Here is a 25,397-nt window from a genome sequence, read left to right on the forward strand (position 1 = left end):
GCACAAGCCAGAAAAAAAGGCTCCTCTATCTACTCCTATATAGTGTTTGCAACCAACCAATGTTGATGGATACGGATGGATGCACACTAATAGGAGAAGAAAAAATGAGCTGCACTCAAAGACAAATATGTGTGAGGCAGTGACGCACGTTGAGCGTCCTACAACCAGACGTAGCTGCAGGACACTACTCAGTGTGAGCTGCACTCACACACAGTCAGAGGCCTCTCAGACAGCCGTCAACAGTGCAGCTAAGTGGGCACTGGCACTGACAGGCTGCAGAAAGGCTCCGCTGTGTACTCCTTTATAGTGTTTGCAACCACCGTAGATGGAGACGGATGGATGCACACTAATAGAAGAAAAAATGAGCTGCACTCAAATAAAAATATGTGTGAGGCCCTGACGCACGCTGAGCGTCCTACAGCCAGACGTAGCTGCAGGACACACTACTCAGCGTGAGCTGCACTCACACACAGTCAGAGACCTCTCAGACAGCCGTGAACAGTGCAGCAAAGTGGACACTAGCACTGAAAGGCTGCAGAAAGGCTCCGCTGTCTACTACTAGTGTTTGCAACCAATGTATATGGATACGGATGGAAGCACACTAGATTGAAATTATGTAAAAAATGCAGCTCAAAAAATAAAAGATGTATGAGGCAGCAGTGATCACACTGGGTGGCCTACAGCCTGACGTGGCTGCAGGACCCACTCCACAGCGTGAGCTGCACTCACACAGCCCTTGCAGACAGCTGTGAACACTGCTGCTAGGGCAAAGAAGGCTACAGTGGTGGTTTATGTAGCCTGGGTAAAGCACTAGATGTTTGGTGGAATCGCTATTTCTAACTGTCCCTCACAGTCTTCTACAGCAGCCTGTCCCTAACTGAATTCACAGCAGAGTGACCAGAAATGGCGGCTGCGGTGGCTTTTATAGTGCATCATGACATCATTTCGGCAGCCAATCACAGCCATGCCAATAGTTAACATGCCTACATGCCTAACAGGATGTGCCCACACTTCGGAGGATTCCCATTGGCTTAATCAAAGCAAGCAGGCTCATAGCATGATGGGAACTTCCTATTCCGATTCCGATTCCGGAATCCGATATGACAAAAGTATCGGAATTAAGTATCGGAATTCCGATACCGCTAATATCGGCCGATACCCAATACTTGCGGTATCGGAATGCTCAACACTACTCACCACACATCTAGATAAGTTCCTTAGGGGGTCTAATTTCCAAAATGGGGTCACTTGTGGGGGGTTTCCACTGTTTAGGCCCATCAGGGGCTCTGCAAATGCAACATGATGCCCGCAGACCATTTCATCAAAGTCTGCATTCCAAAATGGCACTCCTTCCCTTCCGAGCTCTCCCATGCGCCCAAACAGTGGTTCCCCCCCACATATGGGGTATCAGTGTACTCAGGACAAATCGCATAATAACTGTGGGGGTATGATTTCTCCTGTTACCCTTGTAAAAATAAAAATTTGGGCGCGAAAAGATCATTTTTGTGGAAAAAAAATGGATTTCTTATTTTCACAGCTCTACGTTATAAACTTCTGTGAAGCACTTGAAGGTTCAAAGTGCTCACCACACATCTAGATAAGTTCCTTCATGGGTCTAGTTTCCAAAATGGAGTCACTTGTTGGGGGTTTCCACTGTTTAGGCCCATCAGGGGCTCTGCAAACGCAACATGATGCCCGCAGACCATTCCATCAAAGTCTGCATTCCAAAATGGCACTCCTTCCCTTCCGAGCTCTCCCATGCGCCCAAACAGTGGTTCCTCCCCACATATGGGGTATCAGCGTACTCAGGACAAATCGCATAATAACTGTGGGGGTATGATTTCTCCTGTTACCCTTGTAAAAATAAAAATTTGGGGGTGAAAAGATCATTTTTGTGGAAAAAAAATGAATTTCTTATTTTCACGGCTCTACGTTATAAACTTCTGTGAAGCACTTGAAGGTTCAAAGTGCTCACCACACATCTAGATAAGTTCCTTCATGGGTCTAGTTTCCAAAATGGAGTCACTTGTTGGGGGTTTCCACTGTTTAGGCCCATCAGGGGCTCTGCAAACACAACATGATGCCCGCAGACCATTCCATCAAAGTCTGCATTCCAAAATGGCACTCCTTCCCTTCCAAGCTCTCCCATGCGCCCAAACAGTGGTTCCTCCCCACATATGGGGTATCAGCGTACTCAGGACAAATCGCATAATAACTGTGGGGGTATGATTTCTCCTGTTACCCTTGTAAAAATAAAAATTTGGGGGCGAAAAGATCATTTCTGTGGAAAAAAAAATGGATTTCTTATTTTCACGGCTCTACGTTATAAACTTCTGTGAAGCACTTGAAGGTTCAAAGTGCTCACCACACATCTAGATAAGTTCCTTCATGGGTCTAGTTTCCAAAATGGAGTCACTTGTTGGGGGTTTCCACTGTTTAGGCCCATCAGGGGCTCTGCAAACGCAACATGATGCCCGCAGACCATTCCATCAAAGTCTGCATTCCAAAATGGCACTCCTTCCCTTCCAAGCTCTCCCATGCGCCCAAACAGTGGTTCCTCCCCACATATGGGGTATCAGCGTACTCAGGACAAATCGCATAATAACTGTGGGGGTATGATTTCTCCTGTTACCCTTGTAAAAATAAAAATTTGGGGGCTAAAAGATCATTTCTGTGGAAAAAAAAATGGATTTCTTATTTTCACGGCTCTATGTTATAAACTTCTGTGAAGCACTTGAAGGTTCAAAGTGCTCACCACACATCTAGATAAGTTCCTTAATGGGTCTAGTTTCCAAAATGGGGTCACTTGTTGGAGTTTTCCACTGTTTAGGCACATTAAGGGCTCTCCGAACGCAACATGGCATCCGATCTTAATTCTAGCCAATTCTGCGTTGAAAAAGTCAAACGGTGCTCCATCCCTTGCGAGCTCTGCCGTGTGCTGAAAAAGGGGTTTACCCCCACATATGGGATATCGGCGTATTCAGGAGAAATTGTACAACAAATTTTGTGGTTGATTTTCTCTTTTAACACTTGTGAAAATAAAAAAAATTGGTTCTGAAGTAATTTTTTTCCAAAAAAAAGTTAAATGTTAATTTTTTCCATCCACATTGCTTTCGTTCCTGTGAAGCACTTAAAGGGTTAATAAACTTCTTGAATGTGGTTTTGAGCACCTTGAGGGGTCTAGTTTTTAGAATGGTGCCACTTTTGGGTATTTTCTGTCATGTACACCCCTCAAAATGACTTTAAATATGATGTGGTCCCTAAAAAAAATGGCTTTGTAAATTTTGTTGTAAAAATGAGAAATCGCTGGTCAACTTTTAACCCTTATAACTTCCTAACAAAAAAAAATTTTGCTTCCAAAATTGTTCTGATGTAAAGTAGACATGTGGGAAATGTTATTTATTAAGAAATTAATGTGACACATCTCTCTGATTTAAGGGCATAAAAATTTAAAGTTTTAAAATTGCAAAATTTTAAAATTTTTTGCCATATTTCTGTTTTTTTCATAAATAAACACAAGACTTATTGAAGAAATTTTACCACTAACATGAAGTACAATATGTCACGAAAAAACAATCTCAGAATCAGCAGGATCCATTAAAGCGTTCCAGAGTTATAACCTCATAAAGTGACAGTGGTCAGAATTGTAAAAATTGGCCTGGTCATTAAGCTGCAAACTGGCTCTGTCGCTAAGGGGTTAACATTTAATAATGTCCCCTGAGTTCCCCATGTACAACTCGTCTATACACAGTATGATGGGCCCACAGCTGCCCTGTACACAGTACGATGGGCCCACAGCTCCCCTACATATAGAATGATATCCCCCGGTCAATGTATCATTTACTTACAATATTGTGCATTACACAGATGAGGATGAGCTGGATTCAGAAACATCCGGATGGTTGAAGGTACAGCAATTTATGGAGAAGTTTGGTAAAAAAGCAGAATATCAGTTTATAAACCTGAATAACTGTGGTCTGACAGCTACTGGCATAAAAGAACTTGGTAAGTAAAACAGCTTACTGCATTAATCATCTAAAATGTCAGCAAATTCTCCTGTATTATGTTTCATCGCATTTAGCAATATTGCATGTTTTATATTACAAAGCATCACTTGGGACTAAGGCTGCATTCACAGAGATTTTACAGGAGTTTAATAATTACAGGTTTTCAAGCAAATACCACTTCAGGAAAAGCTCCAGTTTTGCGGAGTTTTTGAAAGATAATTTCTTTTTCTGAAGCATTGCCTTGAGCAGTTTTAGGGTACATACACATGGAGTCTCTCAAGCACAGGCGAAGCTGCCAAGTTTTTCAAGAAGAAGATGCTCAGTCGAAAAAGATCACTGTTTTTGTTCCAGAAGAGTCTATTGTGTGTTTTTTTCAGTCATTTCCTCAGTGTTCTGACAGTTTTGACCTTTTTTTGAGGGTTTCCCCATGGCTTTAGTGACATTGACATCTTCTTTACTGGAGTTTTCCAGTGTTTTTTTCTCTAGACCAGTGAATAATGAAGAAACAGCTAGCGTGTTTTTTTTTTTTAAAGCAAAAACAGTGTCAAAATGCTCCAATAAATGTCCGGTTGTCTTCCAAGAGTCTTTTGAGTTTTCCCATTGACTTTTATTGTAAAGTACAAAGCGTCTTATGTGTGAAAAACTTCAGAGCAATAGACAGACAACTTATTTTAACAATGTGGCGTTTTTAGAAACCCGAAGTACTGAAAAGATGTTTGCAAGACTGAACATATACACAGCAGGTCATTTTTATATAGGAATGTTTATGTTTGTTCTTTTGAGAAATTTGTGGTAGATTTTCTTAGCTGGAATCCTCCTGGAAAAAAAAAAGTTGTGTTCACTTACCCTTATGTTTTCTTGAGGAGAGTCATCTTCCTGAGGTGACTTTGTCGTTCTGGTGTCGGGTTTGCGGGCAGCTTCCACTAGGAATGAGCATGTCACTTCATTTACCTGCTTCACGGTTTCCAAACCCTGAAGAGGTTAAAAGACATGACATTAGACTGACCAAGGGCACTGTTGTTTTGATATTGCTGTGCATTATTGTTCATTCTATGGGGAGCTTTTGTGGTGTTTTTTTCAAGTGGATTCTGTGCAGAACCAGCCTGAAAAACACACCGTGTGCACAGAACCTTAAGGTATGTGGACATAGTGATGATTATATGCTGGCACAGCCACCAAGTTTTACTCTGGTCTATGCAAAACCACCCCATAAAGTGAACATTGTTGTGCACATAGTCAATGTTATGTCACTTCCTTTATTTGCTTCAAGGTTCAGAAACTCTAAAGCAGATAAAAGAAGTGACAAGCTTATTTTCTGTAAGCTGCCCACTCTGAATGAATTCATCTCTGTGCAGGCGCCCCGGCTGACCGGGGATGAACTAATAAGCGTGGGAAAGTTTCTGAACTTTTTCCCACGCTGTCAGTTCACCACCGGTCAGCCGGGGACTCCGCGCAGCCTCAGTGACATCAGCGGAAGTCACTGAGGCTGCGCGGAGTCCCCGGCTGACCGGAGGTGAACTCTGGAGCGTGGGAAAAAGTTCAGAAACTTTCCCACGCTTATTAGTTCATCTCCGGTCAGCCGGGACACCTGCGCAGACATGATTTCATTCATTCAGCAGTGGTTTATAGCGGGGCCAGTAGCATTAGCACCGGTCCCTGTTGTAAACTAGTTAACCCCTTGTGATGGATTGCAGCGGGGACCTGACAGAACGGCGGAGAGGTATGGATATTGTTGGTTTTTTTTGTTTTTTTTACAGGACAACAAGGAATTCTGTTGGATTAGCAGAATAAGAAATTTGGTCAAAAACTTTGTGTGATTATTTCAATAAAAAACTTTTAATTAATGTGTGCGTGTCTTTTTTTAACCCTTTACTACTATAGGATTAATAATTGATAGGTATCTTATTGACACCTCCCCATTATTATCCCGGCTTAATGTCTCCTTTCAATAGCAAGGTGACATTAACCCATTATTATTAACCCATGAGCAACCACTAAAGGTAATGAGAATAGAGAGGATAAGTGCCAGAAAAGGTGCATCTTATAGATGCGCCTTTTCTGGGGTGGCCTGGAGGCAGATTTTTTTTAGCCAGGGGTGCCCAGAAACAATGGTCCCTCTCTAGGCTATTAATATATGCCCTCACTCACTGGCTTTCCCTCTCTGGCGGAGAAATTACCGCGGGAGCCCATGCAATTTTTTTCAATGAATTTACCTTTAAATTTAACACCTACATGTCCAAAAGTTTACACACATACCCTAATCTAATTATTAGTGAAAGACATATAAAAAACTAAATGAAATGCAATGGTTTACTGTATGTATACCATGTATCATTTCATGTTGGGTTTTGTATACCCCACCACATCTAAGTTTACTTTTCAGTGCATTAACCCCACAGTTCTTTGTATCTGCTGTCTCTCTAGCAACCTCCAGTTCACACTGTAATCTACGGTGCAACGTATTGGCACGTTGAGCCTCTTTCTCTGCCTCTTCCACCTGGCGTTTCAACTGTTTCAGACGCACATCATTTCCCTCCGCCAGGTCTTGGTACTGCTCAGAATTACGCCTTTCATCATCCATTTGCCTTAGTACAACCTTCAGTTTTTTCTCCGTGCGACGTACTTGTTTGCTAGCAGATTGTCGCACTTTAATTTCTGCATCAAGCTGTTCCTCCAGTAGTGCAACTTTTGCTTCTAAGTCTTTATTCTGGCGAACTAATTGCTGACGGGCACTCTCATTCTTCTGAGCATTACTACGTTCTGTCTTCAGATCAGCATCCATCTGGTCAACCTGAAGTGTGGCCTTTCTCAGCTTGTCATTGGCTAATTCAACGTTGCCGTGTTCTTCCTCCACTTCTTCTTCAAGCTGAACAATGCGAGACTCTAACCGCCTCTTTTCTTCCAAAGCCAGAGCACTTTCACCTCTGTTGTTGGCATTCACATCAGCCAGTTCATCTTTTTCCTGCTGTGCTTGTCTTTTAGCACACTCTGCAGCAGCAAGCTCCATCTGCAAACGAATCACCTCTGCTTCCATACTTTTCAGTTTCTTTTTGTCTTCACACTGTTCCTTACTCAGGCCTGGCCGCTGTAAGTCTTCGTCCCACTTCTCCCGCAGAAGACCTCTTACAGTTTCTGTTAGTACTCCTACCTCTTCTCTGAGGGACTTATTCAGACCTTGCCACAATGCCAGGTGACCTTTGAGCTCGAAGACTTCTTTCTCTAGGTCATCTAGTCTGTGCTCCCTTTCTCTCTCAGAGCCACAGTCACCCCTAGAGTCTGAGTCACACCGATCATCCGAGTCAACCCTCCAGTTACCCTCTGACCGTGTGTCCACTCCAGTCACCTCATCTCCCAGCCCACCATCTGTCTTGTCACGAGACGTCAGGTCCGTCAGTTGGGCAGATGTACTTCTTTTCCTGGTCAGTTCTACTTCTGACCTGTCCACTTTAGGAGGCGTCACCATCTCAGCGTCCGCTGGCCCCACAGTTGAAACGTCTTCATCGTCCAACCATACGTCATCAAACACGACAGAGTCTCGGCCCCTCTCAAAGGTATGCACTAAGTTTGGTGGCATACTACCACCTTGACACTTCCCCTTTGTCATCTCAATCATAACTCTGACCACCGTATAATTCACAATGACCCCATGGTCGCAGCGAACCCTGACGTCTTTCTCGGTCAGAGATAAAACAAGAGGAGTTCCTGTCAGAGTCACCTGACTCTTTGAGTCCAACCTACCAGGGACTCCTTCCCGGTGTAGCATCAAGGTACACACCTGTGGCCCATCGTTATCAGGAAAATACATGCCGCACTCCTCAAAATTCATACACACACACTGCGGTTCCCCAGACATACCCACTGAGGCAACCAGTGCTGCCATTTCCTGAACCACCCCAATTTGGGTTGCCGCCCCCTCCCGGGACTCCACACCTTTTTGGGTTACCATGCCAATTTGGGTCACTGCCCCCTTCTGGGACTTCACCCCCTTTTGGGTCGCCGCCCACTTTTGGGACTCCACCCCCTTTTGGGTTACCACTCCTATTTGGGTCACCGCCCCCTTTTGGGACTCCACCCCTTTTGGGTTACCACTCCAATTTGGGTCACCGCCCCCTTTTGGAACTCCACCCCTTTTGGGCTACCACCCCGATTTGGGCCACCGCCCCCTTTCGGGATTTCCCCATGACCGTTCTGCAGAGATTCTTATGCCACAGTTCACACAGTACAGTTTGTCTTTTTGGGCTGGTACTGGCCCTTTAAGCATGACACCACACCAGTTCCTTCTGGCGCTGCCACAGCTCCTGCTGTCACAAATCACCAGCACCACCGATTGCTGTTCACACACAGCAGCTGGTGTCCTCTTCGTTAACCCGCCGAGTTACAGGTGTCACGTCCGCCATGTCCGCCATGTCTGTTTTGCCTCATGACGCCTGGAGCGGTGTGCATGCGCATCTCATGTCTGCTATCCTGCATGTTCCCTAGAGTAATGAGCACACTCACCTCATGACTGTTGGGCTGCAAGATGCCAGCGTTTCTGCTCTGCCTTCTGTGATCATCTCTGTGTTCCAAGAACCCCTGATCATGTGTCCTTCCTAGGTTCCAGCACTGTCTGGTTCTGCAATCATCTCTGCATGTCTGGAACCCTGATCATGTGACCTTTCCTAGGCTCCAGCGCTGTCTGGTTCTGCAATCATCTCTGCATGCCTGGAACCCTGATCATGTGACCTTTCCTAGGTTCCAGTGCTGTCTGGTTCTGCAGTCATCTCTGCATGTCTGGAATCCCTGGTCATGTGACTGCTCTCTGTGATCCTGGAGGATCTGAACTGAAAGTTCTCCCCTGGTCCTAACCCGGAAGTATTGGTGCTATGGTGCTATATCAGACCGCCCCTCCCTATGGTCAGGGCCTGATTATTGTGTTGCTTCCCTGCATGGCTGTTTGGTCTGCTGGGTCGCTCCCTCTATTCTGTGCTCTTGCACTCTGCCCTGTCATGCATCTCTGCACATCCCATGCCTTGTCTTATGTTTGGCTCTCGTGCCATGTTTGTATTTGCCTTGCTTTGCCTTGTAGTACTTCTGCTGTTCTCTGCCTTAGCCTGTTTTTGCTATGTCTCGCCTTAGCTATTCTTTGACTTGTTGTCCTTCCTCTGTTCTCTGCCTTGCCTGTTTCGCCATGTCTGGTCTTTGCTATTCTGAGCCTTGGAGTACTTCTCATGTTCTTGTCTTAGCCTGGTTTTCCGTACTCTGTCCTCTGGTGCTCTCTAGCACACTCCCTGACTAGTCCCAAGGCTCTGGGCTTCAGCCTACGCTCCACTGCTAGACTCTGTCCTCGCCCTGACCTGGCTCTGTTTCTGTCTATGTTCCGCTCCGTGTTCCGTACCCTGTTTTGCCTTGTTTCTCGCCTAGCCTTACCTTGTCTTTCCTTGTTCCTTGCCTTGTCCTTGCCTTGAACCCCGGCGTGGGCTCCCCTTGCCCGCCTCCTGTGCCGTAGTAGTGCCTCGTGTTTGTGTACAGCCGTGTGCACTGGCCAGTGAGGCATGCCTTCTGCGTGGCTCCTAGCACGCAGCCCTTCCTTGAACCTGGCGTGGCTCCTAGCACGAAGGTTCCCTTGCCCGCCTCCTGTGCCTTAGCCGTGCCTCGTGCTGGTGTTACAGCCGTGTGCACTGGCCAGTGAGGTGTGCCTCCTGCGTGGCTCCTAGCACGCGTCCTGCCCTGAACCCTGGCGTGTCTACACACGCACTCTGCCTTGTACCTTGTGCATTGGCGTGTCTCTACACACGCACTCTGTCTTGTTTCTTGAACCCTGACCCTGGCGTGTGTCTCTGCACGCGCAGGACTCTGTCTTCTACTTTGTGCCTTGGCGTGCCTCTATACACACACTCTGCCTTGTACCTTGTGCCTTGGCGTGTCTCCATACACGCACCCTGTCTTGTTTATCAAACCTTGAACCCTGTCTTGTTCATTAAACTTTGAACCCTGTCTTGTCTGTTGAACTATAAACCCTGGCGTGTCCCCTACACACACACCTTGCCTTGCACCTTGCTTTGAACCCTGGCATGTCCCCTACACAAGCACCCTGCCTTGCGCCTAGCCTTGGACCTCAGCGTGTTCCCTAACATGCACCATGCCTGCAGATCTGTTGTGCCTCCCTGCCTGAACCCTGGTTTGCCTGCCGGATGTCCGGAACCAGCCGATCGCTGCCAGAGATCGTAAGCCTGATGACTGCGGCCTGCTGCTCCGGAGCTGATGTCCGCAGCCTGATGCCCTGATCATGTCGATCGTTGCCAGCTGTCTGGAGTCCGATGCCATTGTGCCTTTGCCTGTACCAGGCGTGCCACCTGGCACGTACCATGCTATGGACCTTGCCGTGCCCACGCATGCACCTTGCACGGTTTGCTTGTTCTCACGTTTTTACACTGAATGTGATTCTGAAGTTATCCTAATGAAGATACCTTGCACCTACATCTTGTCTTGTCTTGCTCATCCTTGTAGTCAGACACTTAGTGTCCCCCTGAGCCAGCCGTCTGGTCCCATCAGTCATGGTGGCTCACCCCCTTGGTCTTGCCCCTGATACTCCCTGTATAGGGGTGAATTCTCACAAGGTAAGCTCGCCCTCGGTGGGTGCCATGACCCAGAGGGTCCACTCAAAAAATGGGCTCAGCAGAAGCTGAGTCCGTCACAACAGGAAGCCGCTTGTCCCCTTCATAACCCCGCCGAGTTACCGGAAGCCGCTTGTCCCCTTCGTGACCTTTTTTGCAAAAAAACCTTCGTGACCCCTCTGAGCCACAGCAATCACCTTCAGGTTTTGCAGAGGAAAAGAGAAAAAGAAAAAAAACCACACCACACAAAAAACTCACGTGTCCTGTCTGTGTGCTATTCAGGACATACCGTCTCCGCCTGAGACCGTCCAACACACAGGACGCACCGGGTGCTATTCAGGGAGCCGACCCTCCTCCCAGGGTTTCCCAACACACCGGCCTCACCAGGTCCAGGGGCTCAGCGGGTGCTATTTAGGACATCCATCTCCTCTTGAGACTGCCCAACACTCACGCCTCACCAGGTCCAAAGTCATACCACGTGCTCCAGCGAGACAATTCTTCTCCTAGAATCTCCTAACACTGACCCTCCAGGACCTTGCTCACTGAACCTTCTAGGTACACAGTCTTTATCACTGACCCCAGGCAGTACAACACAGACTCCTGTCTGTTACCTGCTTGAGAAACGTGATGGTGTCTCCGCAGTGTTGGATGTTGATCTCCATGAGTTCATTCATCCTCATTTTTCACAGTCTTCTACTAGGCATTGCTCCTACTGGCCAGTTTCCTACTCCACACTGATGAGGGGCAATACCCCGAAACAGCTGTCTGTGGATGGATACCATGTTTTGGTATAGGTGGTTTCCTTCATTGGAGACTGCCCTTCCCGTGGTTGTTCCCTCCCGGGGAAAGACCTGGCTAGTCATTGCTTGCGTTGAGAAACATGTGATGGTGTCTCCGCGGCTTGTGTTTTGCATATGTTACCTGCTGGTGTCAGCCATACAGGTTCCTGGACGCCTCTTCTCCTCAGAGGTATCTCACAAATATCAATACAGTCACTTTCTTTGACCTCGGTCAGTATTACTCACGATTTTCCAGACCGTCTGCTCTCCTGGCTCAGAGCTGCCAGTACGGCAACACGTGCTTCTTGGAAACGCTGCCCGCAGTCTGTCACCAATTGTAGGGATCCAGCTCGCTTAGGTGTGACGGGAGACAACCAGGAGGCATGTTCCTTTAAAAGTTCATAGGGTTTATTGCTCCATAACCCATAAACCAGCACATAACATAAGGAATAGCCTTTAGCTCAGGCAAAAGCAAGCATAAGTGTCCATGATTTCAGGCTCAGTCCTGGAGCCTCAGCAAAACAAAGGAGGCTTATCCCTCCTCACATACAGCCAATATCCATAGGCCTCCCTGGGTCAGCAGCCTCAGCACGTGGTCTTCAGGAAGGTAGCACACCTTCCTCCACCTAGGCCTGCCAGAACCTTCCACATGGCTCAATCAGATCCATGCGCTCTCTCCACATGTGACCTACCCTGGCCACATTATATGGTTCATAGCCACACCCACCGGGTCACATGACTCTGACCTCATCACAGGTCCTTCAAGCACTTACACACTCTTTCCAACAGTGCTTTAAACACACCCCTTGGGTAGGTTTGTAGGTAACCAGGCCCACACATCTCTCTAGTTACCTGGAGACTTCTCCCTTATACATTGAACCAACACCTCAGCAATATCATTGCTGAACAACACATAAATCTCCATCCCAAAGCCACCCACTTTGGGATACATAACGGCCATTCCGTATTCTGCCATTCATCCTTTCTCCTGAGACATCCACACAGCGCCCCCTAGCGGACTCAGTGGTTACTACACCACTATATATATATATAAATCGACAAAATCGATATCCAAGAACAGGAAAAAATGCAGCACTCGCCAAATCCATGTGATATAAAGCCACAGTCCTTTATTTAAACCATAAGTATATGGACAAGGCTTAAAAAGGGGCTAGGTACGTGCAGGCATACAGTAATGAAACAGGATTACGGCCGTTTCGCGTTAATCACACTTCCACAGGTCCAGATTCTTTTCCTCTTGCATATATATATGTGTCTCAATGACATGTGTATATATATATATATATATATGTATGTGTATTCTATGTGTCTATATCTATTCTTTCTATTCTTTATTAAACGTGTCAGTGTGATATTACTGTATCGCAAAATGAATTGCCGGCTTTTGTTAAAGGACACCGGAACATATTCCTCGCAAGTGACACGTCTGGTCCATGTGTAATCCGATTTTTTCTCGCACCCATAGACTTGCATTGACGAGTCTCGGCCGAGAAACGCTGACAATCGCAGCATGCTGCAATTTCGCTCGCACATATAAAACGGGTGAGAAAAAATCGGATGATGGGAGCTGCCCCATAGTTTAAAATTGTTCCGAGTGCTATGCGATTTTTTTCTCACATAGTACTTGTCTGTATTTCTCGCTAGTGTGACTCCGGCCTTAGAAGCGGATTCAGGATCCAAAAAAAAATGTCATGATGAATATTTCCTAGACGGCTAGGAAATAAGTGGTTGCTTTCCTCAGTAACAGTCATTATTGTCTGTAGGCTTTGTCTGGTATTGCAGCTCAGGCCTGTTCAAGTGAAACAAGATAAGCTCTGATATGCGACACAACCAATTTACAAAAGTAGGAACTAAGGGCCCCGTCACACACAGCGACCTCGCTAGCGAGATCGCTGATTTTGTGACACATCAGTGATCTCGCCAGCGAGATCGCTGAGTGTGACAGGGATCAGCGACCGGCCCCCTTGCTGTTTATCGCTGATCGTGCTCGAGCGGCCTGGGCCGTTTTTCGATTGCCTGTTCTCCCGCTGCCCAGCACGCATCGCTGCGTGTGGCAGCGAGAGACCAGCGATCAGCGACACTGGACGCTGGTTTCTAATGTACACGTCGGGTATCCAGGAGCCACGGCTCCTGGATACCCGCTGTTTACCTTGGAAACAGGCTTACACGCTGGTTTCCAAGGTAAACAGCGGGTATCCAGGAGTTGCTCGGCTCCTAGATATCCGATGTTTACCTTGGAAACCAGCGTGTATGCCGGTTTCCAAGGTAAACAGCGGATATCCAGGAGCCGCGGCTCCTGGGTACCCAACGTTTACATTTGAAACCAGCGTCCAGCGTCGCTGGTCCTGATCGCTGGGGCTGTCTAACGATGTCCCAGCGATCCCATCCATGTTGGATCGTTGGTGGGATCGCTGGGACATCGTTATGTGTGACGGGGGCTTAAGTAGTCATGGTTCTCTGATCTTTTAAAATCCCATCAATTTCCCTTTCACAGTGTCGACAATGGGTATTTTGCATGCCCGTGAACAACGCAGTTTATTGAAAAGACAAGCACAGGTGACGTAATCAGACATACATTAACAAAATCCACTCACTCCCATACACAGTCCAAATAGAAAAGTATATATATATATATATATATACAGTATATATATATATTGAATGAACATACTACCCATGCCCATTTGTCCTACAAATAGGAAGGCCACGCTCCACATCAGAGGCGTATCTAGGCTTTCTGGCATCCGGGGCAAGAATTTGGTTGGGCCCCCCCCCCTCACACACACACATGCGATTTGCCCACTTAGTCATGTACCGACGAACTGCTCTCCCTTATGCTCTCAATGTCCAGTGAAAAACTGAGAGAAGCAGGAAGAGAAGCTCGTTGTCACAGGACCAGAAGTATGAACATCGCATATGAGTGAAGTGTCCATGTGATGACTTCTGGAACCTGCAGAGCTGAGTCCTGACATTGCAGACTTCTGAATTCTCACAACGAATGCACTGCACACTTTTAAGATTCTCCCATACCAGTGGCAAGAGTACACAGTCATGTCAGCACAAGCATGTGATTTATATACTTCTGGCCGCATTCCGACTAGACGTGCCCGGCCTCGCTCTGTTCATTTTCATTGAGTGAGGCCACACATGTCTAGTCAGCATGTGACCGCATGTATGTAAATTACTGGCACAAGAGAGTCCTAACAGCGTTCAGTGAGCACTGTGAGAAATCAGAAGTCTGCAGTCACATAGCATGACTGCAGACTCAGCACAAACCTGGACAACCCCTTTAATGTTCCTAACGTAAATAAAAACATGAGAATAAGTCAGTATCACAAATATTATTTACATCCAGGTACCTTATAGATGACGTCGTCTCTGGAGTCGTTCTCCTGCTTTTCTTCGTCTTGTCCAGACCCGATGCTGAGTTTTCTCATCCTCATCTCGTCTCTGCAGACTTCCATCTTCTCCGGTCTTCTGTAGCAAATCTCCACACGATCCACTTAAAGATAGAAGTGTCATTATAATGCTCCTAAATAAAAATATCTGCAATATACTATCGCCTCACACTATTCCCCTCCCTCCTCATGCTGTCTCCTCTAACATCCCCCTGTTCGCCTTACGGTCTCCTCATATATTTAGAAGTCCGCTTTCATCGCGCGGTCTCCGCTGGCGGTTGGCAAGATAGCCCTCTATAGACGCTTTATTGATGACTTGTTTATAATTTGGACTGGCTCAGAATTGGAAGCCATTGAATTTACACATCTACTACAGCGATTCAATTCCTTGATCTCATGATCAATGTTGATCATTCTGGTAAAATTTCAACATCCACCCATTTCAAGAAAGTAGATGTTAATAGTTATGTGAATTTTTCAAGTGGCCATCTCCCAAAATGGATTGTAAATATTCCATATGGGCAGTACTGGAGAGTCCTGAAAAACTGTACAAATAATATAGATTTTTTAAAGGAGGCTAAGATTTTGGAGGACCGGTTTATGGATAAAGGCTACCCCAAAAAATTATTGAAGGATGCCTTTAATAGGGCTAATAACTTCTCACAAAAAGAGTGCATTGAACAGTTCAGCAACAGAAGTAAAAATAAAAATGAATTTCAAAAAAAGTTTGAACCCCCAGACATGGCGAAATGGAGCCTGGTCACCACTTATAACCAGTCTCATGTATCTATACGTAATCTGCTAAAGAAGTACTGGTTTATTTTGAGAGGTGATCCGGTTCTGTCAGACAAGTTACCAGTACAACCGATGACTATCTTTAGAAAAAAATCGAACTATTCGTAACTTCATAGCCCCGAGTAATACTTCCATTAGACAGTCTCTTTTATCCACCTCCCAAGAGTCTGGCAACCCAGGATGCTTTGCATGTAGGACCCCAAAATGCATATGCTGTACATCAATTATGAATGGGGTACAACACTTTGAATCCCGTACTACTGGCGCAATTTTTAAAATTAAGGGTCACGTCACCTGCCAATCAAGCTATGTCATCTACTTGATTGAGTGCGACTGTGGGTTACAATATGTGGGCAGGACGATTCAGTCCATGCATAATAGGCTCAATAAACACCGCCAGAATATTAGAAACGGGTTTATGTTGCATAGCCTTTCTAAACATTTTTTGCATGTGTAGGGAAGGTGACCTGACGGATGGACGGATTTGTCAGAATAGAGAAGGGAAGGTTTGCACAGTTTAGACAGGTGTCAGTTACTACAGTGGGGAGACAGCTGAGAAAGTGTAGTGGACGTGCAGTACCTTGGGTTGACCATTAGAGGGCAGGGAGGAGTGTGAGCAAAGGACTTGACATCAGCTTAGGGCTTAGGAAACCGTTGGTCATGGGGGGCGGAGTTACAGGGAACCTGGAAAGATATAAATTTGAAGGAGGGTTCCAGAAAGTTCCAGTCCCAAGGGGGAGCTCCAGTGACAGGAGGACTACAACAGTTTGTGCACTGTGAGGGAAACCGTACCATGGGGACTGAGGAGAGAGAAAGTCAGGGGGGTGGTCCTGACAGGAAGAACCGCAGTAAGGACGAGACACCGGGTGTAGGACACCGTATTTGGCATGACGTCTGACCAGTAAAATTACTGTTGGTGTACAGGCCTACGGCAGCCACAGTGACGGAGCTGACAGGAGCGTCGAAGAGTGGAAAAGGTACAAGACGTACATATACGTCTCAGGTGAAAAGTACGGTGTGTGAAGCGGCCCTGAACACGGAGGGCCGTGAGGAAGGTACTGTGTCGCCTTGTGAGGACCGTCAGTCGGATGGCAAGAGCACGAATAAACTTGGACCTGTTGCACCCAGAACCTGCCTCCATCTTGTCTCTGTTTTGTCTCTGCGCGGTAAGGAGCGGGACCACCCCCAGCTCGGCCCACCAACCCTACACATGCACACAATAAAAATCCTAGTTTATGTTTTTGTTTTCTTATTTCCCCATTCCCTATGTTTTTAATGTCCCATGTTTTAATCATCATTACGCACTAATTACTTGTTATCTCAGATTGGCTATCATCACTTTATATACCGCCCCCTGATGTAACCTATGTACTGCTACCTGAGGAAAACAGATGTTTCTGTCGAAACGCGTTGTGGACTGCAATAAAACAAGATTTTAAATCTACTTTCTCCTCTCTGCGCTCCATCTGACCGGGCTCCACCAGCATCGTATCCTCATATATTTACTCCTTCACTCTCTATACTGCCTGCTCACACATACCCGACTCCACATACTGTGTCTGCACACATCCCATCACCCTAACTCCCCATACTGTGTCCACATACTTTTTTCCCATCGCTACTCATACTGTGTCCACATACATTTACCCGTTCGCTCCCTATACTGTGTGCACCCATCCCCAATCACCATACTGTGTCTGCACCCATCCCCCATACTGTTTCCTCATACATACATACTCTTCATTTTGTGTCCTCAAATCTCCTCACACACAATAAATCCCCCCATCCCCACTCCAAATCCCCACACACACACACATTAAAACCCCATCCCCACTCCAAATCCCCCACACACATTAAACCCCCCATCCCCATGCCAATTCCCCCCACACATTAAATAACCCCCATCCCCATTCTAAATCCCTCCCACACATTAACCCTTCATCCCCATGCCAATTCCCCCCACACATTAAATAACCCCCCATCCCCACTCTAAATCCCCCACACATTAAATAACCCCCAACCCAACTCCAAATGCCCCACACATTAAATAACCCCCATCCCCACTCCAAATGCCCCACACATTAAATAACCCTCCATCCCCACTTCAAATTCCCCCACATTAAATAATCCCCCATCCCCATGCCAATTCCCTCCACACATTAAGTACCCCCCATCCCCACTCTAAATCCCCCACACATGAAATAACCCCCCATCCCCACTCCAAGTGCCCCCACACATTAAATAACCCCCATCCCCACTCTAAATCCCCACACACATAAAGTGCCCCCCATCCCCACTCCAAATCCCCCCTTAATCTTTGGTGGTTTCTTCAGCTCCACAGTGAAGCACACTTACCACCTGTGTCCTGGGTGCCGGTGAGTGACATCAGCAGAGTGATCACTTGACCTGATCACGCTGCTGGCGTCACTCTGACCCAGCGGTCAGAGCTCCAATTGTACTGACGTCTGTATAGATGGCAGTACAATTGATCCCTGGGAGCTTCTCTGTCCCGGCTGTCAGCTTGACAGCCGACCCAGAGAATGGCCGACTCCCAGGCCGGGGGGTGGCAGAATGCAGCCGCCGGACAGAGACACTGCGGACTGCCGTATTAGGCGGCCTGACTGCGCCCGCCCTGCCGGCTGCGCCCGGGGAACATGCCCCGGCTGCCCCCCCGGATACGCCTCTGCTCCACATAATACATAAACATATTGGTCATATAGTGCCTCAGCTATATTAAAACCAAGAAGTGTTTCACAAAATTTAGTAAAAAAATCAATTTTATTAGAACAACTAAAATAGAACATAATACAAACAAGTAGTAAATAGGTGCCTCAAACCGAAAAACAAAGAGAAGTCAGCTGAAAAGAGGGAGGTCACAAAAATACCCAGGGAAGGAACAGGTCAAAAACAAGTTACAGCAAGAATTCACTTAATCCTGCATAAAACTGATCAGTATATCAACTTGACCACTGGAGAAATTCCATTATACCTATACTAAGCCCAAATACATAGTTCTATTCCATTGCTTTAATAGCAATGTATCCAAATTCAAGATAATGGTATAACTTATACATGTCAAAGTGTGCATGCGTGAAAAAGTGCAGCATTCGTGCTAGGCATCACAGAGATTTTACTGAGAAACACAGTTCTACCAACAATAAAAATCATACAGATATCTCTTACTGTCTCTGCGTCCCTAATATCACCTCCCAATTCAAACAATGAACATTCCCTGTCCCATGCTTATTACCTGGGCTTGTGTCCACAATACAGTATATGTACAGTGTCCAGTGACACGCAGACCCTCCGAACCCCGACGCGCTTTTCGTGAGTGCTTCTTCCTGGGGGTGCTCACGGAAGAAGCACTCGTGAAACGAGTGAAGGTTCTGGAGTGGCCAACTCATCTCCTGACCTCAATATCATTGAGCCACTCTGGGGTGATCTCAAGCGCGCTGTTCATGCTAGACAGCCCAGAAATTTACAGGAACTGGAGGCGTTTGACAAGAAGAGTGGGCAGCTTTACCATCTGAGAAAATAAAGAACCTCATCCACAGCTACCATAAAAGACTTTAAGCTGTCATTGACATTAGAGGGGGTAATACACGGTATTAGGAAACGGGGTATGCAAACTTTTGGTCAGGGTCATTTGGATGTTTTGGGTTGTCATTATGATTTAAAAAGAGAAATCACAGTAGTTTGACAATAAATGGTTTCACCCAACCAATAACCATGAGTGGAGAGATAGTTTTGGTGCTATTATTCATATTCTCTGAAAAAAGGGGTAAGCAGGGAAGGCTCCCACCTAGGGCGCTACCTTCTGCCTACCCGAGGGGGGGCGCATGTGGCCACACGCATCTTCCTCTGGCCGCAGACATTCAGCACAGTGAAGGCCGGGGCACGGGCATACAGGGGAGCAGTGTCAGTCACTGCCATCGCTCACCGATCTCTCTGTCTGCATCCCGCCCGTCACTTCTTCCCTGCACTCAATTACAATCGATTCGTGACTATAAGGCACAAATACAGTTGAAGTGAGCTCCACCGGCACAGGAGCAGAGGAGCTGTAATTAGTTCCTTGCTCCACCAGGATCTCCAACAGAACAAAAGCCACTTCTGGCTTGGAGGCAGTACACGCTATACAGGAAAGAAGAAGAGCTGGTGGTCGCTGTGTACATGGAGCCTTGATTAGGTGAATATAAGTTTTTTTTATTTTTCTGATATTAATTTGCCAGTGCATGGGAGACATTGCATGAGCAGCTGGCTGTGGGTACATAAGAGGGTCTGCCTGTGGGTGACATTAGAGGGGCTGGCTGTTGGGGACATTACATGAACAGCTCCCTGTGGACACATAAGAGGGTCTGGCTATAGAGACATTAGAGGGGCTACGTAAGAGGGGTTGGCTGTGAGGAGCATAAGATGACCTGGCTGTGGGAACAAAAGAAGGGCTGGCTGTGGAGGACATAAGAGGGTCTTCTTGTGGGGGACATAAAAGGGGCTTGATGTGGGATATAAGAGGGTCTAGCTGTGGAGGACATAAGAGTGTCTGGTTGTGGAAACAAGAGGGGCTGGCTGTGGGGGGACATGCAAGGGTATGGCTGTGAGGACATAAGAGGGTCTGGCTATAGGGGTTATATGAGGGGCTAGTTGTAAGGGACACATGAGTGGCCGACTTTGGGAACATAAGAGGGTCTGGCTATGGGGGTACATAAGACTGGCTGTCTGTGGGGACATGAGAAGCGCTAGCTGTGGGGGACATATGAGAGGCTCAATGTAGGGGACATATGAGGGGCCGGCTGTGAGGCCATAAAAGGGGCTGACTGGGGGGGGAAATATGAGGGATTGGCGACTGTGACATAAGAGGGTCTGGTTGTGGGTGACATACAAGGGGCTGGCTGCGGGGACATACTAGGGGCTGGCTGTGGGGTCTATCACAAGAGGGACTGTGGGGGACGTCATATTATATGGGAAACTGTGGGGGACATCATACTGGGAGCTGTTGGTACATCCATATCCAAACTATATAGGATATGTTGGGGCATGTTGTACAGGGGCTCTGGGGGGCATCATAGTGTATAGGGGCTGTCGGGGACATCATACAGTGTATCGGGCTGTGGTAAACAACATAGTGTATATTGGAGGGGTTGTATAGATATCACACTGTATGGATGACTGTGGTTCACATCATACCACTGTGGGTCAGTGTGAGGAGGGGATATAGTTTGGAGAGGACATCTTGGTGGGCAGTATGAGGGCACAGTGTGAAAACGGGGAACAGATTGTATATGGAGAGGGGGCAGCGTGAAGAATACAGCACCAGAACCATCATCACTACATGAATACATCACCAAAGCCATCAGTACTACATGAATACAGCATCAGAACAACCATCACTACATGAATACATAATCAGAAACATCATCAGTACATGAATGTCACCCGAACCATCATGAGTACAGGAATAAGGCACCAGAACCACCATCAGTACAGGAATACAGCACTAGATCTACCATCACTACAGTTGCAAACTGTATTTGTCACATGACTGACTTAAAAACAATTATACGTTTCCGTATCCTTTTAGCTACAATAGAGTGTGTTTAGTTTCCATTAGGACATCCGCCAAATCATGGACACCTTAACTGCAACTTAATGGTCCCCATTATAGTTAAGTCATATTAGTTTCCATGACCATTCTTGGGTCTGACATTTAAAATATAGGACGTCAGGGATAAATATCGCTATTTGTCTGGTATATTGTGTAAATGATCTACAAACAATGAATGATTCTATATCTACCTTTGAAATCACAGTCGCTGTTAAGTCAAACCCCTAAATTACACCTCTTTTTTTTACTCTGGCTGGTATTTTTTGGTGACAAAGGTAACAATTCTACTGAAAGTGGTTGTCAGAGCTTCTTACCAGACCCATCGATGGGGGTGGGTGAATACATTAGGGGTCCTTTCACCTTAGTCTCTGACCCATTCCTTTACTTGGGCGCCATCACCTTCATCTGCCTAGGGCACCAAAATACCTTGTCCTGGACCTGCATTAATGTATGTCTGTTCGGTGGGGGCTATCTTTGGAACATTTCTACTGCAACCTAAAGGTATTATAGTGGTGCATGTTCTTTTTTTCGTGGAAGGGCAGGTGAAGTACATAAAAATCAAGTATTATTAAGTCACAGATACAGAGCAATCAGAAGTAAAATATGTTTTGTTGTATGGTTTTTAGTCTTGTTGTATGGTTTTTAGTCTAATGGCAGACAATCGCCCCTTGTCAGCATTATGCTAACCCTGTCTAAGGGCATAGCCATATATTTGTAGGGAACCATAATATGGCTTCTATAGAGGTACATAAGTCCTCTATTGTGCCTTTATATGCTTCCAATTTCATACAAGGGCATACAGTTTTTCTGTAGGATCCTGTATCAAGACGTAACATTCTCTATTGAAATCCATATGTCCATAGGTATTCTACCTACAAGCATTGCTTCTCAGGGTAAATACTTCTGCACATCCAGTTTTTTTTTATAACATTGCTGATCTTTTAATAAATGTTTATAAGCATGCAGTCAGATGGCTGTGTAAATTGGACCAAGAACGGAACGCAGTGCATAGACAGGCCGGTAACTCTCCCGATTCGAGTCTGACGGCTTCATGTATTTCTATGCATCTGTCACTCTTGGGTTGGGAGAGCCACTGACCTGTTTGTGCACTGTGTTCCAATCTTGGTTCGATTTATACTGCCGTCTGACTGCGTGCTAAGTCTGATAACCCCATTTGATATTTTTGCACATCTGCATTACACATTTATCTATGAACTAGATGGAGGCCCGAGGGCGGTAATGTCACGATGGGGGCAGGCTTTGTAGCGTTGAGAATCTCTCCCCCATGTGCTCACCCACCTATCCACTCTCTCTTTCCCCATGTGCTGACTTATCCCATCTGTGCTCTCTTCTTTGACCTGTCTACCCCATGTGCTATCCCACTAGTCTGCTGTCTCTCTCCCTCCTGTGCTGTGTTCTCCCCTCACGTGCTGTCCAGTTTGAGCTGTCTCCCCCCAGTGCTCTGACTATGACTGAGTGTGTGAGAGTGTGAGAATGTGTGAGAGTGAGTGTGAGAGTGAGTGTGTGTGTGTGGTGCGTACGGTGTAGAGAGTGTGTGTGTGTGTGGTGCAACAGTGTTCCGCTGGTGGTACCGCGCAATAGGTTGGTACCAGAAGCAGTTTCCATATTGAGACACCCATCACTTGGGTGTCCCAATATGGTGGTCGGTGAACTTCCTCCGCTTGGAATTCTGGGATACGGTGACATCTGGACAGAACAGAAAATTAAAACATTACAAGGCAATTATATAAATAGATAGCTTTTTAACCAGCCACATTTTGGAATTTTGGATGCAGTCATCTTACATAGCTAATATACTATGTTGCTCACAAATGTTGAGTAACTTTTTAAAACTTTACATATTTGGTACAGAATTCAAGCTACATTTCATTGCAGGTATTATTCCAAGCAATAACAGAAAGAAACTAAACTGCACTATTTTCAATATAAATATAAAAACATTATCATCAAAAGGATTGTTTTTTTTTACAAATCCATAGCTTCTCAATAGGATGTGTCAAAAATATCTGATCAGTAAGGATCTAACCTATTACATGCCATAAATGTATGTAAGAGGAAAGCATCTTTATTAGTGATGAGCAAGCGTGCATGGATAAGGTGTTATCTGAGCATGCGCAGGTGCTAATAGAGTATCTTCTGCGTTCTCGAATACTATGTTCGATTCCCTGCTGCTGCATGTCTCGTGGCTGTTCGACAGCTGCAACACATGCAGCGATAACTTCTTTGTTAGGCAATCCCCGCATGGGTTGCGGCTGTTGAACATCTGTGAGACATGCAGCCATGGTGACTCTTTTTACTTTTTACTTGCAAAAATTGCTGTGATTTTAATCTATTCTTTACGGGGGGGGGGGGGGGGTAAGCAAATATAGCCTTTTTTATGCAGCCTGTCTCCTAAATAAAAGCATAAAGGAAAACACATATAATATCTGGCACAATTAGAGCATAACGCATCAAAAGTGTGAAAAATGGCAGAGAAAGACGGATTTTTTAATAGAGCATTCATAACTTATTTTTGACTTGTGTACATCCAACATTTGGCTGCATTGCCCAGATACGAAGGAGCGATTGATTCAACCTGTAAGTAATGCCAATAACAAGGAAGTTGGCCTGAAGAAGAGGTGCAGAGGAGCGATGATTGTAAATTTATCAATATATCTTGTCATAAGAAACTATAGCAAGTTAGCTCCTTATAACTGTATACTTCTATCTTCCCTTAGGTTCATTGATGCCATTTATGCCAGATGCTGAAGAAATTGACCTTTCTTGGAATGAGTTGTTCGGTGGATCTATGATGTTGTTGACCCCACACCTCGGTCACGTCAGTAGTTTAAGAATACTGAGCCTAAGTAACTGTGGTCTGACAGCCGATGATGCTGGTGCTTTGGGTATGGCTTTCTGGGATGGGCATGACCAACCAGATTACAATTTAATGTTTGCGATCTTATAAGTATGGCACATTATGTTGCTGCCACAGTTGAATCTTTTTCACCATGTTTGCTCACTTTTGGGTTTCATTCCAACCTCCCTGAATCATGTACGTGGCCTATTCCTGATTTTCAGCAAAGTCTATTGTGATTTTCACATGTCAGTGTTTTTTACAGACCAAAAATACCAATAGAAGTCTATGGGTCCATGAGGATGACGGACAGCACTCGGATGTCATCAGTAAACAATCCGTGCTTTGCAATTTATATACAGTTGTGGCCAAAAGTATTGACACCCCTGCAATTCTGTCAGATAATACTCAGTTTCTTCCTGAAAATGATTGCAAACACAAATTCTTTGGTATTATTATCTTCATTTCATTTGTCTTAAATGGAAAAACACAAAAAGAATTGTCCTAAAGCCAAATTGGATATAATTTCACACCAAACATAAAAAAGAGGGTGGACAAAAGTATTGGCACTGTTCAAAAAATCATGTGATGCTTCTCTAATTTGTGTAATTAACAGCACCTGTAACTTACCTGTGGCACCTAACAGGTGTTGGCAATAACTAAATCACACTTGCAGCCAGTTGACATGAATTAAAGTTGACTCAACCTCTGTCCTGTGTCCTTGTGTGTACCACATTGAGCATGGAGAAAAGAAAGAAGCCCAAAGAACTGTCTGAGGACTTGAGAAACCAAATTGTGAGGAAGCATGAGCAATCTCAAGGCTACAAGTCCATCTCCAAAGACCTGAATGTTCCTGTGTCTACCGTGCGCAGTGTCATCAAGAAGTTTAAAGCCCATGGCACTGTGGCTAACCTCCCTAGATGTGGACGGAAAAGAAAAATTGACTAGACATTTCAACGCAAGATTGTGCGGATGTTGGATAAAGAACCTCGACTAACATCCAAACAAGTTCAAGCTGCCCTGCAGTCCGAGGGTACAACAGTGTCAACCCGTACTATCCGTCGGCGTCTGAATGAAAAGGGACTGAATGGTAGGAGACCCAGGAAGACCCCACTTCTTACCCCGAGACATAAAAAAGCCAGGCTGGAGTTTGCCAAAACTTACCTGAAAAAGCCTAAAACATTTTGGAAGAATGTTCTCTGGTCAGATGAGACAAAAGTAGAGCTTTTTGGGCAAAGGCATCAACATAGAGTTTACAGAAGAAAAAAAGAGGCATTCAAAGAAAAGAACACGGTCCCTACAGTCAAACATGGCGGAGGTTCCCTGATGTTTTGGGGTTGCTTTG

The 25,397-nt window shown here is 45.8% G+C and overlaps 1 protein-coding gene across 1 annotated transcript in view; it reads left to right on the forward strand.

Moving 5' to 3' along the window:
* Positions 1-25,397, forward strand: part of LRRC31 (leucine rich repeat containing 31) — an 82,990-nt gene that overhangs the window by 31,413 nt on the left and 26,180 nt on the right. Inside the window, exons 3-4 of the mRNA XM_073578904.1 lie at positions 3,868-4,005; positions 23,934-24,101. Of these exons, the coding sequence (XP_073435005.1) occupies positions 3,868-4,005; positions 23,934-24,101 (306 nt within the window). The remainder of the gene's footprint in view (positions 1-3,867; positions 4,006-23,933; positions 24,102-25,397) is intronic.

The sequence above is a fragment of the Dendrobates tinctorius genome, unplaced genomic scaffold (assembly GCF_039654945.1).
Source record: "Dendrobates tinctorius isolate UK_male_01 unplaced genomic scaffold, ASM3965494v1 ptg000060l, whole genome shotgun sequence".
NCBI lineage: Eukaryota > Metazoa > Chordata > Amphibia > Anura > Dendrobatidae > Dendrobates > Dendrobates tinctorius.